Source organism: Bos taurus, chromosome 3 (assembly GCF_002263795.3).
Source record: "Bos taurus isolate L1 Dominette 01449 registration number 42190680 breed Hereford chromosome 3, ARS-UCD2.0, whole genome shotgun sequence".
Lineage (NCBI taxonomy): Eukaryota > Metazoa > Chordata > Mammalia > Artiodactyla > Bovidae > Bos > Bos taurus.
In genome coordinates, this window is record NC_037330.1 from 83,630,038 (window position 1) to 83,652,355 (window position 22,318).

At 40.1% G+C, this 22,318-nt stretch overlaps 1 protein-coding gene across 5 annotated transcripts in view; it reads right to left on the minus strand.

Annotated features, from left to right (window-relative positions):
• The window catches only part of PATJ (PATJ crumbs cell polarity complex component), a 381,060-nt gene that overhangs the window by 74,942 nt on the left and 283,800 nt on the right, over positions 1-22,318 (minus strand). For 4 of the 5 annotated variants that reach the window (XM_024989559.2, XM_024989560.2, XM_024989558.2 and 1 more), the window contains 3 exons: positions 11,066-11,140; positions 6,864-6,978; positions 3,450-3,583 (listed from right to left, as the gene is read on the minus strand). In XM_024989559.2, the coding sequence (XP_024845327.1) occupies positions 3,450-3,583; positions 6,864-6,978; positions 11,066-11,140 (324 nt within the window). 5 annotated transcript variants of the gene reach the window in all.

A 22,318-nucleotide genomic window follows, 5' to 3' on the forward strand; every position in this document is an offset into this window, starting at 1 on the left:
AAAGTCCAAAGGCAAGAACTTCTGTCAGCAGATCTCAACATTGTCTTGATTCCTTTTATACTGTCTCTTTGTTTGCTGACTGCCTGCTGGCTGGATGCATTTCTAGGACCTGATTGGATAAAGTGACCTGGAGTGTCAATTAGCTGGTATATCCCATGTGACCTACGTCAAAATTTGGAGGTGGGGAAAGGAAAAAAGAAAGATACTTGTTGTGGTAAACACTGGATTTCTTTGTTAAAGCACCTTCCACCCTCCTGCTGTTGAGCCTCACCAAAATAACATGCCTATATATTACTTGTGAGTCAAGCTTAACAGCTTTTGATGAGGTACCTGAGGTTAGGAAATAAAAACTGTGTCTCATTTCTCATTTTTAAGTGGTGCTTATCCTTCCAAGGACAATGGGATTTACAGTCTCAAAAGGCAGAACCATATATTATGAACCTCAAGATGCTCTTAAAGAATTTTTTTTTTGGTTGTCTCATGGTGGCAAGAGAAGCAGAGAATAGTATTTCTCAAACAGCCTCCCAACCAGGATGCAGGGGGTGCTGTCAAGCAGTGGAAGCCCTTGAGCTAGTGACCAGCAGCACAAACATAAACGGTATTTAAGATCCAAGAGCAGACAGGTATAGCTAGCCAACCCTCACCAAGCAAAAAATCAAATTGATAACAACAAAAGAAGGAAAATAAAAACAAATCAGCCAATAAACTCATTCAGTTAGGTCAGATATGCTGATTAAAGTCTTCCAACTTCCTCTGGGAAATCTAGTTTCTGTCTTATTTTAAGCAGTTATTAAGAGATTCATTTATTTACAAAAAATAAATCAGAGGGCTTTTTCTTTATGAAAGAATTCACTGAAGAATTTCCTTAAAATGTAATTTCTCTGGTTCATTTCAAATATAACTTTATACCAATTTCAATTTATTTCCTATTCAACAACATCTGCTTGAATGTTGAATGAGGAAATATGAGGCAATAGACCATGAGGGGGAAAATGAGGAAACAGACTATGAGAAGCAGACATCCCTAATGTTCACGGTCAACCAGCAATTTCTGAAAACCACCCCAATAATCTTAGTATATGATATATATGTGGATGGTCAACTATCAGCTCCAAGATCAGCTCAGGAGAGATCATGGAAGTTGGAGAAGCCAGGGAAGCCTTGCATCGGCGACTGGAGGAGGTACAGACTCTTGAGGAAGAAGCGGGAAGGTGTAGAAAGAGAGCAGGTTGAGGGGAGGTGAGCAGAGGCTGAGAGGCTGGAATGCACATGTGAATCTGGGTAACTGTTCTGGTCCTTTGTCGGTGGTGTGTACCCTCCTGTGTACAGCAGGAACTCACTGGTGGTTGGAGGGATAGCCAAAGTGTTTCTATGGACTATTCAAAGGCCAGATCACACATAACTAGAAGGCATTATTAAAAACACAATTTGAAAATGTAACCTAGACCAAAATATGTAAAGGGAAGCTTCTAAGGAAGAGTTCACTTCTTTCCTCAATAACTAATGCTGAACAGGGAGTGTTCCAAGCCAGACCACAAGAAAGTAGAAAAGTCCTGGGACCTTAAGGAGCCAAAGACCCATGAACGAGCTGGGAGCTAAAACTGGCTGCTAAGCTGGCTAACTCCAAGTGTTCCCAATTCCACCCAGGCTGATGAAAACATCACCGTGGACACGGGAAGCCACATACAGCAGGTCCTGCCGGCACAGGCCAAGCAAGAGTAACGCAGGAAATAATTAGCTAGAACCCTGGAGAAAAATTTTAACACTATTTTCATCAAGCTGAAGGAAATAAAATCCTTTAATAAATAAACACAAGCCTCTGTGCACACTGAGGTTGAGGTGGCTCACTAGTAGGGTCAAATGAACTACTAGGGTTCTCTAGATAAGGCCTGATAGCGGGAGAGAGAGGGAGCATGACCAGGAAACACATAGAAGGCAGTAAGACCCTGGTTTCTGCAACATATGTTGTTCTTGAGTTGCCCTGTGCCTTAGGGAACTAATGTCCATCTAGTCAAGGCTACGGTTTTTCCAGTGGTCATGTATGGATGTGAGAGTTGGACTGTGAAGAAAGCTGAGCGCTGAAGAATTGATGCTTTTGAAGTGTGGTGTTGGAGAAGACTCTTGAGAGTCCCTTGGACTGCAAGGAGATCCAACCAGTCCATCCTAAAGGAAATCAGTCCTGGGTGTTCATTGGAAGAACTGATGCTAAAGCTGAAACTCCAATACTTTGGCCACCTCATGCAAAGAGTTGACTCATTGGAAAAGACCCTGATGCTGGGAGGGATTGGGGGCAGGAGGAGAAGGGGATGACAGAGGATGAGATGGTTGGATGGCATCACCGACTAGATAGACATGAGTTTGAGTAAACTCCAGGAGTTGGTGATGGACAGGGAGGCCTGGCGTGCTGCGATTCATGGGGTCGCAAAGAGTCGGACACGACTGAGCGACTGAACTAACTAACTAGGGAACTAATGTTCATTACAGGAAAATAGAGCAGGATCTCTCCTCAACCCCCACAACAGTACTAAACACAGAAATATTATATTCCTGTCAAAAATGGAAAGAATAATTTTATTGATATTATACTTGTTCTATCTGTAAATCTGGCATATACAATTTGCTGCGTGTTTGGTCAGTTGTGTCCGACTCTGCAACGCCATGGACTGTAGCCCGCCAGGCTCCTCTATGGGATTCTCCAGGTAAGAATACTGGTGAGGGTTGCCATTTCCTCCTCCAGGAGATCTTCCTGACCCAGGGATCGAACCTGGGTCTCCTGTGGCTCCTGCACAGGCAGGTGGACTCTTTACCACTGAGTCACCTGGGAAACCCATATACAATTTACTTCTTACCAAATAAAATGGACAAAAGAAATACCAAAATGTTCATTTAAAAGCATATTCATTAATAAGAGTGATTTTCTCTAGGGAGAGGCCCTGGTTGGGGTTGGGGTTGAAGGCAAGGCTAGGCAACAAGGGTAGGAGACAGATTTATCTTTCAGTTTATATCCTTCCGTGTCAATTTAATTTTGTATAATGTGCATGTATTACTTATTCAAATAATATGCATTGATTAATCACATTTTTATAAATCAAAACCCAAGGAGTTTTACATTTCAATGACTATTGATTAGTGACAATCAAATGTACTGAATAATGAAAGATCCATCATACAAGTAAAAACTGACCTTTGAGGCCAGTTTTTAAAAAAATTATGAGTAGATGTGAACATGGTCAAAATAAAGCCAAGCCTAAATTTTGGGATTGGAGTAACTGATGTACATTTTATGTATCAATTCACTAAATAGCAATGATCATAATGATAATAATAGCAGTAGTTCATATATTTACATGCCAAGAAAAAGCTGTCTTTCATAGAAGTGACACGAGGCCATAATAAGGCTCAGTATCTAACTCTGTGCCAGTGCATATATTGTACTTCTAGAAACTTACCAAGGGTGTGTCTTTTCCTCCCACAATGCTGAGACCAAGCCCCGAACGCCCTTTGGATATTTCTATAATCATCTCCTGGCCAGGAATGATGGGACATGTGGCGGGGTCCACTGACAGAGGAGCCTGGAAACCACCTGGAGAAGAAGTGAACACAGAGTGACTGGCAAGCAGGAGATGCGTCTCAGCTTGTACACTCCACTGCTCGGGGAGTGCAGGGTTTGTACGTGTTTATCACTGCACTCTTTTCCTGCCAAGTATCATGAAGGGAAACACTGGGTCACCACTCCCCATTCAGCCTTGGATGAAACATGACATTCCTATGACACTTTTGAGTTGAAGACAATAGCTACCACCAACCCAAACCATCAACCACTTTAGTTACACAGTATTTGAAATTTTTTAAATCTCAAAATATACCATGAAAACTGGGATGGAAAAATTTAAGTTGATTAAATAATTAAGTACATGTAGATATATGTCATAATTATATATATTAATAATGATATATATGACATAAATTTTGAGCTATAGTTTTAAAATACTAGAAATAGTGCTTAAATACTTTCAGTTAGAGCATATCATATGAATTAAGATGTATAAAGGATCCAATCAATAAAGTATGACAAATGAAAATAATTCCCAAATAGAAACATAGTAAAAAAAAATTGTGTTATAAACTGTAAAATTAATTGCTGGGTCCATAAATGAAAAGCTTGTTAAAAGAGTCATTGCTGTTTTACTTTTAAAATTCATTGTTTTAGGCCAATTTTTCTAAAAACTGGGAGAAAAATATTTACACATGTCCATTTTCAGTCAAAAGTCACTCAAACATTTTTCAAATGTTTGAAAATCCAAACATTCAAAATGACAGTTTCAAGAGAATCTTATAATAGTTTCTAGAGAACTTCATATTTTTTGATAACTAATTTTGATCATTGTGAATACTGATTCTTGTTGCTGTTTAGTTGCTAAGTTGTGTCTGACTCTTCTGCAACCCCATGGCCTGTAGCCCGCCAGGCTCCTCTGTGCATGGGATTTCCCAGGAAAGAATATTGGAGTGGGTTGCCATTTCCTTCTCCAGGGCATCTTCCCAACCCAGGGTTTGAACCCACATCTCCTGCATTGGCAGGTGGATTCTTTACCACTGAGCCACAAGGATCCTTACCTCGTGACAGAATTTGCTAAAGGACTGATAATAAAGGGCCCTATCTGCTGGTCAGCTGCAGCTAATTCACAGTGACCAAGCTGACATCCACAAACCCCTGTTTAAGCAAGGGCCAGCAGACTATGGCCCCAGCACCAAGAATGGCTTCTACTTCAAAAGGTTAAAAAAAAAAAAAGTCAAAAGAAAAATAACGTTTCAACACATGTGAAAAGTATAGAAATTCAAATTTTAATATCTGTAAATAAAGTTTTATTGGAATTCAGCTCTACTAATTCATTTATATCCAGTCCACAGCTGCTAATGGCAGAGTTGAGTAGCTGCAAGAGAGACCATATGGCCCACAAGCCTCATATTTACTACCTGACTCCTTACAGAATGTTTGCCAATCCTAGAAAACAAAAGAAAACAGGCTCCGGGTAAGCCTGTAGGGGTTCTGCTCTGACTCAGCAATAATCATTGTCTTTGGGACAAAAGGGCACGGGTTTCCAGATGTTGCAGAAATGGATTTGAGTTTCCAAGGAAATTAAGGAAATGAATAGTGGATGAAACTGAGGCTCATTGGTCTGAGGCTCATGTAATTGCTATCTAAGAGGGTGTTTAAGGGATCAAATAAATAACGTGCTGGCTCAGCCCAGAGTCGGGCATAGTGTAGCATTCACATAGGTGCCATTCCTGACCACATGGAATTTATAAATCTAATGGCCTCTTGTTTAACAGTGAGAAATTTAGGGACATAGCCTCAGTAACAATTTTAAAATGCCATATTAAACGGATATTAAATTGTAAACCTAATTTGACTCTAGATATTTACACAACATATGTATTTCATGCTATATTTTTCACTAATTTACAATAAAAACAATGTACCATGGCAGCAGAGTTTCATGAATGCTTTAAAAAGTTTATGCTCCTTACATAAATCACTGGTTTAGTCTCTTGACTGAGGGAAAGCAGTCAGAGACACTGGAGGTGGCATTTCTTTCCCTCTTCGGCTTCTGCCTCACCCTAGCCCAGCTGTGAGTCAGTCTCGGTGTTTATTTCTCTCAAAGAATCCAGCCCAAGGCCTGACTCCTACCAAGTCCCCAATCAGTGTTTGGTAAGTGGATGGCTGAATGAATATAGTTTCCACAGATTAAATTGTGGGATGAGTAATTTCTGTTAACGAGGTAAAAATATGGGATATTTATTATCAAGATTCCATTGGTCTACATAGGGGTCATCACACATCTTTGGTAAAAGGCCAGGTGGTAAATATCTGCGGCTTTACATGCCATACCAGCTCTGGTGCAGCTCCTCAAATCTCTCTTTATAGTGTGAAAGCAGCCATAGATAATATGTAAACAAACCGGTATTCCCATAAAATTTTATTTATGGACACTGAGATCTGAATTTCATACAATTTTCATGAAACAGTCTTTTGATTTTTTTCTAACCTTTTATAAATGTGAAAACCATTATTAGCTTCAGGACCATGTAAAAACAGATGGTGGGCCAACTGTGACCCAGGGGTCATAGTTTGCTGACCACGTTCATTAAGTATTTTAGTAAAAATCTAGTGCTTTAAAATAATACCTGCCTCATAAAATTTTTAAGAGTTAATGTTCGTGAAAAAAAAAATATGTAAAAGGCAAATACCATAAAGGTGTCAGGTCTCCTAAATTCACACAGGGTCATGCTTTACCACTGGTGAGCAAGGTGTTTTAAACAGTCCTTTTAAAAATGATTTATGTTGGATAAAAGCAGATGGAAATATTCATTATTCATTTTGAAGTCCTATTTTCAACCATTAGTCAGCATAATACAATCTAGCAATTCAGAGATAAAGTAAATACTTATTTCTTTAAGCACTGAAAATTAACAATCTATAAATAGCTCATATCAACATAGGCAAGTATACAATTTTGTTCAATGTGATTTTTAAGATATACTACTTGTGAACTATATACAATCCTTTGGCATGATTAGATAATAATCCAGAAGCCTCAGATTCAAGTAGCATATATTGAATGCCTTTTTAAATTTTAGTACTTTTATATTCAATAAACAATAAGCAATCCCACTGGTGGAGATAAGGAAAAAGATGTTGAAGATCAAGTAACCAATCCAAGTCCCAAAGCTCAGGAAGTAGAGCAAGGATGCCAGCCAGGCTTCCTGACTCCTGATCCAGTGCTCTCTTCAGGACAACAAAATCCTTTCCTTTTCTAAGGTTTGATGAATCAATTCAAGTCTGCTCAGAGAAAGAGTCATACCATAGCCTGTGAAGTCTGCATCTGTTGAATGGTATGAAGTTGGTGCTAAAGGTATCTCTTGTGAACTGAAGGAGATTTTCGTTGAGCATTTTTGCTGTTTCATTTGGCTGCTGGCCTACAAAAGGAAGGAAAGTTAGATGAATGTCAGAGAAGAGGAAGGTAACAAAAGGAGAAGACTTTAAAACTGGGGTATTGTCACCAAAACACTCCAATAATGCCTCTTGAAAATTCAAGTTGGAGAGGTGGCAAGGGGAAGTTAGGATGATTTTTGTTTCATTCCCCATGCTTTCTTAATTAACTTTAAAGTGCTTTGGTGAAGGATGGATCAAGGAAGGGAAGAAGGACAGGAACCATCATTGTGGTTTATGTATAAAGCCAGAGCTGGGAAGCATTTTTACATGATGAAATCAGTGTGAAGTTTATAGATCTGTGCTGAGTGCAGTGAAAAACAATCTATGCTGTGGATGTTCTGAGTACATGACACTGCCCATCTCTTCTGGACACATTCACATGGTCAAAGAGTCATGAGGTAAGTTAATTGACATGAGGGGCAGGAAGGGATAACAAGCATCTGCTGAAAGCCTACTAAGTGCCAGGTACATCATTACACTTCATTCACCTAAAAAAAAAAAAAAAAAAGCTTATTCACCTTCAATTCCCAGTGCCTGGAACATAGTAGGGCCTGGATAAATGCTGAATGAATGAATGAATGCAGAGAGCATAATTGAAGACATGGAAACTCAGTGGGAAATAAATCTGTAACTCAATGAAAGTACAGAGACCTTTGCCGTGTGAGCTTTAGAAAATGAACTTGCAATTCTAAATTTTTGTTGCTAATACCTCTAATGAGTATTAGTATTAGAAAACTAAGAAAAACCAAAAGGACTCCATGCTTGCTTAACAGGCAGTTAGGAAATATACAGAGTAACCTGACCTGCCTTCTGGATCTGTAGTTAGCCAGAGAACCCATCCCCAGCTGGAAGATTCTGGTGGAGACAGTGAAGCACCAGCCTGTCCCTGGAGTCTAGAAATAGGATCACGGTAACTGCTCCAGAACAACAACACCCCAAGATTCCATCAGTGGAAGTCTATGCTTCAATACAAGGCATTGTGCAGTATGCAACAAGAAAAGCAATACCACTCAGTGTATATCTGTATTGTGCTCACCAGTTTTCAAAAACACTTTCATATCCATGAATTCATTTAATCATGAGAATAACCTGGAGAATTAGACAATGTTACTCTCTTTTATAGATGAAGAGACCAAGACACAAATGTCAAGTGACATCTGAAATCACAGTTAATTAAAGGAAGGAGTAGGACTAAAATCAGTATTTGAAGAATGCTACAAGTTTAAAGTATTTATCAAACAGCTGCTAGGCAATGATTCTACTGATGTTCATTTTTTTTTCTCTGCAGTTTTTCTATTAACATCATTTAACAATGATTGTACACTTATTTAAAAAGACTTCCTTGAATACATATTTTTGGTGATTTTAAAAAGAGGAAAGTAGAAAAATGACAAACCAGGAGTTACTATGAAAAAACCGAACAATGGAACCACCAATCCAATTATTCTAAGGACCATATTCCCCAACCCCCTTGAAGCCAGGCATAACCACAGACTAGTCTGTGTTATGGTACGGCACATAAACAAACATGAATGTACAATTTTCAGGTTGTTTTCTTAAGAAGAACAACCCTGCCTTCCCCTTCCTTAGATGAAATTCAGATGTAATGTAAAAAACTGGAGCAGCATTCTTAGATTAAAAAAAATACGCTAAATTTTGAAGATGGAAGAGTAATCAAATAATGATGCAGAAATCAGATAAGAGGTGCTTGGGTCCATGACACCGTGGAGACACTGTCATCCTCAAACTGATCACAGCCACCCTGTTATGTAAAAGAGAAACTTCTTGCAGCAATGGCAAGTAATCTTAATACACACAGAACTTATGTCACCTCTCCTTTGTATCATTTCAAAAAAGAAAACTGATAACAAAGCTATGGGCAGGCTACAGAGCTCTTTTATGAAAAGCTGTGAATTTTAAAACAGGAAAGCACAAGAGACAGGCATCACTACCTTATGACTTTTATAACAACAGGGAATGTTTGTTGCTCATCTTTATTTCCCAGTTCATGCAGCATCCCATTTCAGTGTGCATACTAGGAAAGTTTCCAATAAATATGGGTTGGAAAAATGAGGAAATAGTTCATAGAAAGCAAGTGAAACAAGCACATATATTGAGAGGCTTGTTGTTGGTAGGTGTGGTGATGAATGAATGTAGCTCCCATGATTCATCCATTGACATAAAACAAAACTACTAAGTATTGAAAGACAAATATTGGATTTGTAGGCTGTAAAATTTGAGTATTTTAAAATTACATAAAAATATTTTAAAAGGTGAAAGATTGCATTTGCTGTTGAGTGTTACTATATTCTAACATCAGAGTTTGAATGGATTTTATAAGTCACCCAATCTAACTACACCAAGGGTTCTCAACCCTGTTTTTATAACAGAAACTGTTAGGGAGTTTAACATTTATGAATGCTAGAACTCCTATTCTAGACCAAAGAAATTGGCACTAGGGATGTGGAGCTCAGACAAATGTTTTCAGAGGTAGGGGTGGGGATGTTTGACTTTTTGAGTTGAGATTTATTTTTTAAAGTTAAACCATGGATTCTTAACCCAGGATAAATGAGCTTCTAAATGGTTTTCAGAGGGAATCCTGGGAACTACATAACCTCTGTGTTTGTAGCAAAGTATACCAGTGTTTTTCTGGGAAAAGAGTCTATATTTCATCAGGTCTTCATGATAGGGAAAAAATCACGACTCAAAAGAAGATATGAATTGCTGAGTTTTCTATCACTAATTAGCCGTGTGACCACCGACAAGCCACTCAACCTCCTTCATGTCCTCATCTTTAAATCAGTGGTGATAACTCTTCACCTTGCACGGTTGTTGTGAAGATTGAAAAGTACATAAATAAACCTATCATTATTTCAAGATCAACTTAGGAGTTCAGTTAATAATAGCTATTACTGTTTTTATGTCCTTTGATAACATAGTAATAAATGATCAGCCAGTTTCTGATTGAAAACCTTCAGGGATGAAAAATTCCATTTCCACAAGGAATCTATTCCATTGTGGAACAGCTCAAATGGTGGGGAAGTTCTTTATGATGAGCTGACACAGCTTCACTGAAGATGTTGGCCACTGGTCTCTGAGCCATTTCTCTTCTGCAGCCACAGAAAAGGGTTATCATCACTTTCCCAAAGGAGAATGTTTTAAATATTTAAGTGCTCATTTTTCAACAGGGAAAAGAAAAGCCAGAGGATGTATAGGATTCACCCAAGTTCTAAAATTCTATGGGTTATAAAATTTTAGAGATGCTTGATATGTGTCTTGAGACAGGTGGAAATATAGAAAGTACTATCACATTAATTGTATTTGCAAATACATTACCTAAGTTTTAAAAAAAAAATCTGGTTCTAATTTTTTTTTAATTCCTTACAGTTTTCAATTGAACTAAATTTTTTTCAGTTGAATCTTATTTTTAAGGTTCTTTCTACACCTATTTGTTTTTATTTAGGTTTCTGGCATACAATTTTGGATACTTTACAAAGGCGTTTTCTTTGGTAAGGTTTGAAATATCATATATTTCCTGTAAACTCTGGTAATCTATAGTTCCTTAAACATAAAACTAGTTAATATAGTCATAATGTAAACTTTAGCGCACAAAAAAGTTCTACAATGACAAAAGTACAAACGTTTGACAGCAATTTATATTTTTTTTAAGAAGAAAAGCTATACGTACAAGAAACATTTGTTCTTACATTTGTATTTCTACAAAACTATAAATTCTTCCTCTTAAAATTTTTATTCATGACATTATGTAGGACATTGCGAGGCCCTCAGAATTTAGGTGTAAGTGTGTTTTCGGAGATGCCTCACTTTCAGACACTTCCTTAGGGTGTTGGTAGAGGGATACAACAGAGATATTTCCAAATATCCTCTATGCACACCCTGCATAGAACAGGTGGTATAGCTGCGGACTGTCATCAGGTTGGTAGACACATCATAGCTTCCTGCCAAGTAATAAAGGGTCAGATTTCATTATAGCCATCTCCTTTTCTTTTGGAGCCCATCATCATAATTCATACCATCCCAGTAGAGCAACCTAAAGCGTCAGTTACGTACACTGTCAGCTGGACATTCCAGGGCCTTTTGCTGACCTGCCACCACACCTTGACCAACCACCTGGGAGACGTCTTCCTGAAACATAAAAGAGAAGGCCAGTTACCAGCATTACAGGGGTCAACTGCCCTCTCCAACGTCAGCAGTCAAGCACCATTTAATGGGGCTTCAAGTTACTACCAAAAATGACACACCAGGCTGAAAAGTTTTATTCAACCACCTGTAATAACTCTCAGAAACGAATGCAGCTTGTCATTTCCGAATGCTTTTTTGGTCCTTTCAGATCTGTCAGCCTTTAAGCCTATCAGATATCTTCTTATGGTCATTTCAGCCAGAGGATTTTCTTCTGCTGTCATGCCAGTAATCCCCATATCTATATTTACACTGAGTGTTCAATCGTTTCAAGTTTCTAGTCCTGATATTAGAATTTCTTTCCCCTTAAGATATCCGATTGAAGGCAAAAAAGCACACTCATTAAAGACACTGGGAGATAAAAGATATGTTAGTCAGAGCTCCGTGGAGAAATGTGGACTTCAGACCTGAGAGAGATGCAAAGTATCAAAACATATGTGAAAGTGATGCATAGTTAAAAGTACACTTAATTGAAATAAATGATAACAGCGATTAACTAAGCGGAATGCTTATCTCTGCTCCCCCAATATCCTTTTTTTATGGGCAATTTACAGGGGAAATTATTATATGATGGTTTACTCAAAGGCATGAACTCATGCATTTTGTTTGGTCAAGCAGGGAACATGGAGAGAGACTGATTTGGATAGGAGAAAGGATAGGTTTACTCTAACAACAATGTGTGTGTTCAGTTGGGTCTGACTCTTTGTGACCCCATGGACTGTAGCCCACCAGGCACCTCTGTTCATGGGATTTTCCAGGCAAGAATACAGGAGTGGGTTGCCATTTCCCCGTCCAGGGTATCTTCCTGATCCAGGGATCGAATCTGTGTCTCTTACGTCTCCTGCACTGGCAGGTACAATCTTTACCACTGCGCCACCCATGGGTTTACTCTAGCCCTTGGTAAATGTCTGAGAGGCATCCAGGGGGAGAGGTCGAGCACACAATTGGCAGGTGGTTAAGCTATCTCAAGAGGAGAAGAAAGATGGGACTTGTAGAGTAGAGTGTTAGGAGTTTGTGACCCTAGCTCCTGAACTTAAAAGTTCTGAAATCCTGATCAGGTTACCTGACCTCTCTAAGCCTGAGTTTCTTCATATACAAAATGGGAAAAAATAAGAGTAGTTACACAGTAGGGATGTTGAAAAGATTAAACGGAGCAATACATGAAAAGCACTTAGCATGGTACTTGGCAAATAGCAAGTGTTTAATAAAGATGTTAATGATGATAGTGAATGAAGCCAACCTATAATAAACCCACATTCCTAACTCTGTTTTAGGGTTGGTGAAAACAGGTACCTGGACAGGACATTTTCTCCTTCGGGGAGTGCTGGCGTATTATCTGAAACTCCCACCCCAGTCCCCACTCTGGTTTTTTCTCTGGACATACTGACATACTCTTTCTTCAACAGGGTCCCATCAGATTTGTAACTACACCATATATAATGATCAGATTATGCCCAGTCATTCATTATTACTAGATTAGGTTATAATTTCATTTTGTCTCCTTAATTCCCTATTAGCTTCTAACCTGAGAGATTTAACCCCACCACATAATATTCTGAGACTACAGCCTAGGAGTCCTGGATGACTGTGAGTATCACTAGCTGCCTACCTGTAACTTATTTTTTAGGACCATAACTATCTCTCATTTAGATTTTCTCTTTTTCCCCCCATATGGCAGAAAGATCCTAGAACTCTTTTCCTCATTTCTGGCTTTTTTTTTTTCTTTTTTTAAACTTTACTCTTAAACAGATTATGTGACAAAATGAATTTTAAAATTACCTCATCTTTTAATTCTTCCTTGAGCCCCAGCATGGTGCCCCTTAACAGTATAACCGATTAATTTTATCACTATTTTTTAAAATGTTTAACTGGGGGATAATTGCTTTACAATATTGTGGTGGCTTCTGCCATACAACAGTGAGAATCAGTCACAAGTATATGTATGTCCCCTCCTCTTGAACCTCCCCCCTACCCTCTACTCCATCCCACCTTTCTAGGTTGTTACAGAGCAGCTTTCCACTGACTATCTACTTTACAAATGATAGTGTATATATATAGGACTTCCCTGGTGGCTCAGACAATAAAGCATCTGCCAACAATGCGGGAGACCCAGGTTTGAACCCTGGGTTAGGAAGATCCTCTGAAGAAGGAAATGGCAACCCACTCCAGTACTCTTGCCTGGAGAATCCCATGGATGGAGGAGCCTGGCAGGCTATAGTCCATGGGGTCCCAAAGAGTCAGACATATATATCCCATCCTCCCCTTCTCCCTTCAAACTGTGTCCAAAGCCTGTTCTCTATGTTTGCTTCTCTATTCCTGTCCTGCAAATAGGTTCATCCGTGCCATTTTTCTAGATTTCATATACATGAGTTAATATACTAATATAATTGATTTTGTCTTATTTTCTTCTTGAACATATGGCAGAATAGAACATGAGTTTGATAAAGGGCTAGTGTTAAATGAATCAAAGTTCAGGAACTTAAACCTTGAATGCATCTGGGTAGATTTCAGAGCCAGTCCTGAAAGAAGAACACACAGTGAAGGTGACCCTGTGGCCTCTGCTTTAAAGGATCACAGTTGAAAAAAGAGGAGAAAGACATTGGAAAGTCAATAAATGGTGCTCATGGAAATTTTCAGAAGAGGAGTTCTAAACTGTCTTATAAATGGAAACTATTGGTGTTATTCCTTCCAGTGTGAATCTAACACTGGAAGAGCAAATCTAACATTTTGGAAGAGCAAAAAGTGCCTCTACTGAAAACGATATAGCAGTCTGCAATTCTATCTTTGCTTAAAACCAGATTAACCAGCAATGTGACAAAGAAGCTGACTTCCCTACTAAACACTTTAAAACCCAATTTGCATATGACATAGAGGTACTATACAGAGGTACTGAACTTCCCTAGTGGCTCAGATGGTAAAGAATCTGCCTGCAATGCAGGACTCCTGGGTTCAGTCCCTCAGTTGGGAAAATCCCCTGAAGAAGGGCATGGCAATCCACTCCAGTATTCTTGCCTGGAGAATTCCATGGACAGAATAGCCTGGTGGGCTACACTCCATAGGGTTGCAAAGAGTCGGACACAATTGAATGACTAACACTTTCACCTTGGGAGCTTCCCTGGTGGCTCAAATGGTAAAGAATCTACCTGCAATGTAGGAGACCTGGGTTTGACCCTTGGGTCAGGAAGATACCCTGGAGAAGGGAATGGCTACCCACTCACCCACTCCAGTATTCTTGCCTGGAGAATTCCAGGGACAGAGGAGCCTGGTAGGCTACAGTTAATGGAGTCACAAAGAGTCAGACACCACTGAGCAACTAACACTTTCACTTTCATTTCTGGGCTCCCAGGTGGCTCAGTGGTAGAGAATCTGCCTGCCAATGCAGGAGGTGTGTGTTCAACCCCTGGTTCAAGAAGGTCCCCTGGAATAGGAAATGGCAATTCACTCTAGTAGTCTTGCCTAGAAAATTACATGGACCAAGGAGCCTGGAGGGCTACAGTCCATGGGGTTGCAGAGTCAGACACAACTAAGCAACTATGCATACACACAGAGGTACTACTAGTTTCTCAGAACTTGCCCTCATCATTTGCACTTTTAAATAAAAAGAAAGGGCACTGGACTAGCAGCCAAAAAAATTTGGGTTCAGATTGTTTCCACTACCTATTAGCAGGAGATTGAAGGCAAGAGGAGAAGGGGTCAACACAGGATGAGACGGTTGGATGGCATCATTGACACAATGAACATGAGTTTGAGAAAACTCCAGGAGACAGTGAAGGAAAGGGAAGCCTGGTGTGCTGCAGTCCATAGGGTCGCAAAGAGTCGGACACAACTTAGTGAGTGAGCAACAACAAAGTGCTTAGAAATCTTCATTTCTCCCAACAGTAAGAATGCAGTAACTGCTACCTAAATAAAGGGTTGCAATCAAGGTTGAATTCAACACACGCTTGAGCATCTGCTCAGTGGTATGAGAAAAGACTAATGGGGTCTTGTACATATGATGTGTATACATCTGGTGAAACAAATACTAGAGAACTAATGATGGAAACACTGAATTACAACCGAATGATGTGTGTGTGAAGGTATGTGGCAGGTAGCAAGTACCAGAGAGGTATTGGTTTCCTTCCCTTTCTCTTGCCTTCTCCTCAAAAGTGTGGAAGGATGAAAGCAGAGCTCTGAAAAGCATCTGGTCCACCACAATGTCCCATTTCTTATACTTATTACCCTTAAACCTCTGGTCCAAGGTATGGAGCCAGCACATGATGGGGATAAAAGAACCACCAGAACCTAAGGAGCACAGTTGCCAGTTACCAAGTCAGGTGGGCTACATGTACGTTGAGACGTCAATGTACAAACAGACCTATGTGTTCGGTACTTTCATCATCCTCATTTCATAGCTGAAGTACTGAGAATCTTAAGTATACACTGAGTCAGAACTGACCATCTTGCTCCAGAGTCCCTGCCTTAACCAAGGGGTAAACCACAGGGGCAGGGAAAGGGCTCACCTCCTCCCAACAACTCATACAAGATCCCCAGGAGTCAGCCTTAACACAGAGGTTTCCATTTTAGAGTTAAGTCAGAACAAGCCATACCTGCTTATTATGAGCCTGGGCATGAAAAACAAAACTCATGGCATTAGCCACTACACTGACCTCAGGTGAGTCACTTTCCTTCATGTTTGCATATGAATTTAGAACTTATTAATTTCCCTGGAGAAGGAAATGGCAACCCACTCCAGTATTCTTGCCTGGAGAATCCCACGGACAGAGGAGCCTGGCGGGCTACAGTCCATGGGGTCACAAGAGTCAGACACGACGTAGCGACTAAACAAACACCACCACCACTAATTTCCCAACTACAGCACCAAGGGAGATCTTAGTGCCTTCAAAGATGAGGTTCTGGGACATTCTACGGTGTTGACTTTGCACAGGGGACCTCTAAGTAAGAAAACTGAGGAAGGAAAGCAGAAAGATCTTCATGAAACAAACCGACATGACACATTCCGTGACACATTCAGCACAGCCAATGAGTTCCTAAAACGAAATGCTTGGTGGGCCAGGTAAATCACTCTGATCTAGAGCAGGCGCTTCGGAGGGGTGGACATAGAAAGCAACACTGGGAACATCCTAAATGATAGAGAATAATGGGACTGATGTTCAGCTTACAGTCACCAAAACTGGTTGACTTCTGTCCCCAAGATGGCTTCTCAACAGGCCTGTCTGTCTGGCCACATGACTGGTCCAAGTGTGGACACTCAAACCACACAGGAACAAAAGTGAACCCAAAGGCAGAGAGTCAGCCCCTTTCTAGCAGAGAGGCTTAGGTGCTGGGAATAGCTGTGCTCCCACAGTGCTGAGGAAGCAGGTCTGAAGCTGAGAAGAGTCAGACAAATGTGCAGAATCACCTCTGTCAGCACCAGGCCTCTGCTTCCAACCATCCCTGCCTTCAGTTATACAAAAACAACCTGTAGCCAATAGGTACCTAAATGAAGATGAAGTGAACTGAGCATAAGACAACAGACTAAAGACATGAGTTTTTACCTAGATCAGTCCCACCCTAATTCCTACTCACTCATCTAATTACCTGATCAAGTGAAATCACATTAGCAAAAGGTCCCACAGCATCTTAATTCCCCCTTCAATAGTACTCACCAACACCAAGTTATTTAAAATCAGATTCAGGTCCTGCCTGATTGCAAAGAGTCGGACAGGACTGAGCAACTTCGCTTCACTTTCAGATCCTGCCTGTGATACTTATTAGTTGTGTGTCTCTGAGCCTCAGTTTCCTGATCTATAAACTGGGGATAGTAATAGGATTCACCTAATATGAAACACGAAGTCACGCACTTAGAACGATGCCTTTTAGAGCACATAGTAAATGCAGTGACAGCATTAGCTTCCATCATTCTCAGAAATTCTGAAAGCTCTGAAGGCAAGACCTATGTGTCCTGCTCACTGTGATATGCCCTGTGGCTCTCACAGTGCTGGGGATATAACAGAACTTCAATACAAACTTGCTTATTGACTGCTTTCTTTGAAAAATAAGATAATCAACATAAGTTTTAGATTATAGGATCTTAAAATTATGTTCGCTAATAAGGCTTCCCCAGAGGTGGCTCCGGAGAAGGTGATGGCACCCTACTCCAGTACTCTTGCCTGGAAAATCCCATGGATGGAGGAGCCTGGTGGGCTACAGTCCGTGGAGTTGCTAAGAGTCGGACATGACTGAGCGACTTCGCTTTCACTTTTCACTTTCATGCATTGGAGAAGGAAATGGCAACTCACTCCAGTGTTCTTGCCTGGACAATCCCAGGGATGGGGGAGCCTGGTGGGCTGCCGTCTATGGTGTCGCACAGAGTTGGACACGACTGAAGCGACTTAGCAAGCAAGCAAGAGGTGGCTCAGTAGGTAAAGAATCTGCCTGCAATGCAGGAGACACAGGAGACACAGGCTCAGTCCCTAGGTTGGGAAGATAACTTGGAGGAGGAAATGACAACCCAGTCCAGTATTCTTGCCTGGAGAATCCCAAGGACAAGAAGAGCTTGGCTGGCCATAGTCTATAGGACTGCAAAGACTCAGACACGACTGATGTAACTGAGCATGCATGCACAGAGAAATGAAAACTTCACAAGAAACACCACTACACTTCTGAGAAGCTCTGGGATTCAGATGGTGGAGCAGCAGTCACAGGAAAGAAAGTATGAGTTCAGGGCTCTGCGCTGTCACAACTGAGAGCTTCTCTGGGCCCCTCATGCTTGCTAAATAATTATGATTATAAGATTACTTTCTCAGGACTTTCCTGGTGGTCCAGAGACTAAGACTTTGCCTTCCAATGCAAGGGGTGCAGGTTCGATCCCTGGTCAGGAAGCTAAGATTCTATAAGCATGTGTGCATGCTAAGTCACTTCAGTCATGTCCAACTCTGTGCAACCCTGTGGACTGTAGCCCTTCAGGCTCCCACATGTCTCAAGGCCAAAAAAACAAACAAACAAAAAAAGATCAAACAGAAGCAGTATTGTAACAAATTCAATAAAGACCTTAAAATGGTCCACATCAAAGAAAAAATCTTTAAAAAAATAAAAAAGATTACTTTCTCAATTTAGAAATATCTGGTAAGCAATAGCTTCCTTTCTGGCAAGATGAAATTCGAAGTTGAGTAACAAGTCTCCACAGCAGGCCATTAAATCGGATGGGAGTGAACGAAAGCTAGCAGATGTCCAAGAAGTGAATCTGTGTTAAAAATGTGTATCTATATCTCTACTGTCTTTGAGTTTGTGAGGTTACTTCACATCTCTGTATTATCTTCATTACAATGCAGAGGGGAAGAGAATAGAGTGAAAAGACCAAAGGTTTTCTCTTGTGACTTTTGCACAAGAAGTAGACTTGACTGCAGATATAGTCTTTTTTTTTATTACTAGGAAAGGGAAATTTATCATGTAGGCAAATCTCAAGTGATTTCAGAAATACAAGACATAGAGTACGATGAGCTGTGAAAATGCCACACACGTGAATGCATTTGAGCGCTGCCATTGGTAATTTGCATACTGTCACAAAAGAGAGGCTGATGCTGACTCACAGAAATTCTCCTATAGGAAACGCTACACTCCTGCTCTAGATGCTGTTTTCATCCTGGATCTGAAACAGAGAACAGTGTTCACACAGTGGCTTCAGCTTCCAGAGCCAAACTAGAAATCCTGCAGTTCTTGATGGAGAGCAAACGGGATAAAAATGGATTTTAAGCAGATAGTTTAAGATCTTGCTTTAAAAATGAGCAGGGTATTACACCTGAGAATTCCAGCCTGGATACAGAAGACTTAAGAAGAAGCCTATAATCATCAGAAACACATTTTAAACTATTTTTTTTCCAATCTTAGATGCCAGCACTTCAAAAGCACTTAGGAATAATTTTTAATCAAGCGCAGCAGTCAAAATTGATGAACCGAACCTGATACAGGGGTATATTATTTCTTTAAAATTCCACACTGAACTCCTTACCTTCTCCCATAAGTCTGTTTCTTTGTTATGCTTTTCCTTTTTTTTTTTTTTTAATTAGTGACAACATTAACCTCCCAGTTAGCCAGGTTTAAAACCGAAGCCAGCTTTTACTAATCTCTGTCTTTGTCTGCTTCCATTGAATTATTTGCAAAGTATTCCTGATTTCAAGGACACGATATGAAGCAAAGTAGGTTTTCTTAGATTTGGGGATTTCACAGACCAGAAATTTTTCAAAAGAATTTTGGAGTTACAGAGTTACCTTCTGTGGGGGGCAAGTAATTGAGAGCATAGAAATATTAGGTTGGAGCATATGGATTTGCTATTTTATGAGTCAAAAAATGGTCAAATATCAGTGATTTAAGAGGGTTCAACTTAGTCAGGTCCTTTCCCCACAACTGCCACCAGATATTACCACCATAATGTCCTGTAGGAAGAGCCATTTTTACACTAAAAAGTTAGCTAGAACACAGTTTTAAAGGACAGTCCTTTAAATCAAATAAATTTAGCTTTATGAAGAACTCTCCATGTGGTTATTATTTTTCATATTACCCACTGACCAGTAAACACTGTCACAGATCCATGTGTGTCTAATTAAAAATTCTTTAGTATTATCTGGATAAAGAAGAAAGCTTGGACTTTGGGGTCAACTGTGGTCAGATCCTAGTGTTCTAGTTAGATTACATGCTCTATGACAAATAAGACTTCTCTAAACTTCAGCTTCTTCATGGGTTGATACCAGACACCTCTTAGAGAGGCAGTGTAGCATGAGTCAGGCCCATGAGTCAAACACATACTGCTTTGAATCCTTACTGTGGCACTTTCTGCCCCTAAACCTTTGAGCAAATGACTCAGCGTCTCGGATACTCAGGTCCCTGGTCTGCAAAATGGAAGTAATGATGCTTTATTGTGGGGAGGATGGAGATAATACACTGTGTTCATTCCTAACAAATGATAAGTGCTCAGCAAAAATGGGTCATATTATTATTACTACTACTGCTTTTGTTGGGATAAATGAGATAATCTTTTCAAGTGTCTATTACAGGGAGAGGTACTAATAAATAATTATTAAATAACAGTTTTCTGTCTTACAAAGAGACTTAAAACTCAGTGGACAAGACAGAACAAATCATCTTTCCCTGCAAATCTGCTTCTCCTCCTCTTCTTTTTTCACCCTATTTATATGGCCACTCTGCACAGCATGCAGGATCTTAGTTCCAGGACCAGGGATGCCATAACAATGAAACCGCCGAATCCTAACCCACTGGGCCACCAGGGAATTCCCTTCCTCTTTCTTCGGTCAGTGAACGGCATCCACCCAGCCAGCTGGCTACCCACGCTGTAACAGGAGAGTCCTTGCATCACTCCTCTTCCTCAATCTTGACATTCACACAATCATTCACACAATCATGGAGTCCTGTCAATTCTAACTCCTGTATTTACTGAAAATCACCACTCACTAACAGATCCCCTAGTTTAGGTCACTATCAACTTTCATCTCATTTTACTCTAACGGCTTTTTAACTCTTTGCCTTCAGTTTTGACCTTTTCTATCAGATTCTTCACAAATAAGCTCAAAATGACCTTATCAATAGGCTAATCTCATCATTATAATTTCCCTTTAAAAAACACCTCAAAGGTATCCACAAGGCTCTCCATCAACAGCTCCTGCCTATTTCTCAGCTTTCACTTTCTGTCAGGCCCACGCACCTGACCACGGCTTGTAGATCTGGGATGCAGCCTCAGGTACTCACAGGTGATGGGGATGATGTAGGTACTCAGGTACTTACAGGTGATGCGAAGCAGGCTAGGGTTAAAGAATGGTAGAAAGGTAGGGAGTGAAATAAACTCGAAGTGAATAATTGATGAAAAGGGCAGCTTGGAATGCTGGTCCATTTTCAGTAGAAAACAGAAACAAGGATCTTTAATATATCCTGACAAGCAGCTTGTAACCTTTGCATTAGACCTAAGGTGGTGAACTCCTGGATGAACGATATCTTATCTCTACATTCCTAGAGTTTGACACATCACAGATTCTCAGGAAATGTGTATGAAAAATGAGGGTTCTAGCACACCTAGATTTTATATAGACAAAACCTGGTGTTAACAATAGCTACATTTACTGAGCCTTTCTGCATGCCAAGCGTTATTAAGGGTTTCACATATAAAGTCACACTCGATCTTCATAGGACAAAATGACCAGCCTCCTCCCCCCACACCCCCATTTTTCAATGAAGAAATGAAGACAGAATAAGTCACTTTCTAGGTCAGAGCTAGTGAAGGCTGGTGGGGAAATTCATGTTTGTTCAGATATCAGAGCCCATGATTTTATTTGACCATCTTTTTAATCTGCAAAAGAAAGTACTATCAGGCCATTTGGGGATATGGGTATTATTTATAACACTCAACACTGATTTTTCAATAAGCATGTTTGAAAATTTTATACAGATCAAGTGCACCAAGGTAAAGAGTAAAAAGTGTTCCTAAGATGCTGCTATTCTGGCTGGTGGGGACTTGAAATGGTAAAATGTACTGTCAGCTGAGTGTGAATTTCCATGTCACAGCCCATTTAGGTTAATGATAGTTAATTCAGAAACAAGTCATACTTCCCCAGGCATCTTGCTACCCTGTAAATTCTAAAATCTCCACAGAGAAACTATAGTTGGAATGCACTTTGAGTTGATTGTAATACTCCTCTCAATCGTCTATTCTTGTTCTAAGAATCAGAAATTACATTTCATAATGAAAGACAATAGTAAAGACAAACCCTGCAGACAGCTTGAAAAAAATCTAGACATTTTGAAAAATTCTGAAACATCTAAGTGTTCTTGATGCTGCTGGACATGAACCAGGTCTGTAAGGACAGGGATCACTTGACACGCAGACTGCAGTGTTGCTAAGCACTGTCATAAAATGCGGCAGGAATGCCAGGCACATCTGCTGGGGGCATTTCCTAGCAGGGTTATCATGGGCTGCTGGCCAAGCCCTGGGATGATGCTTGTTCTCAAGACCCAGATGGTGTAACAATTGCCATTTTAATAGCTTTAAACCTGCATTCAGAGGAAAGCTTTAAAGCACACGTGCAGCAGTAGGTTTGCATACTGGGAGCAAGAAAGGCAAATTCTTTGACTGGCAACTCT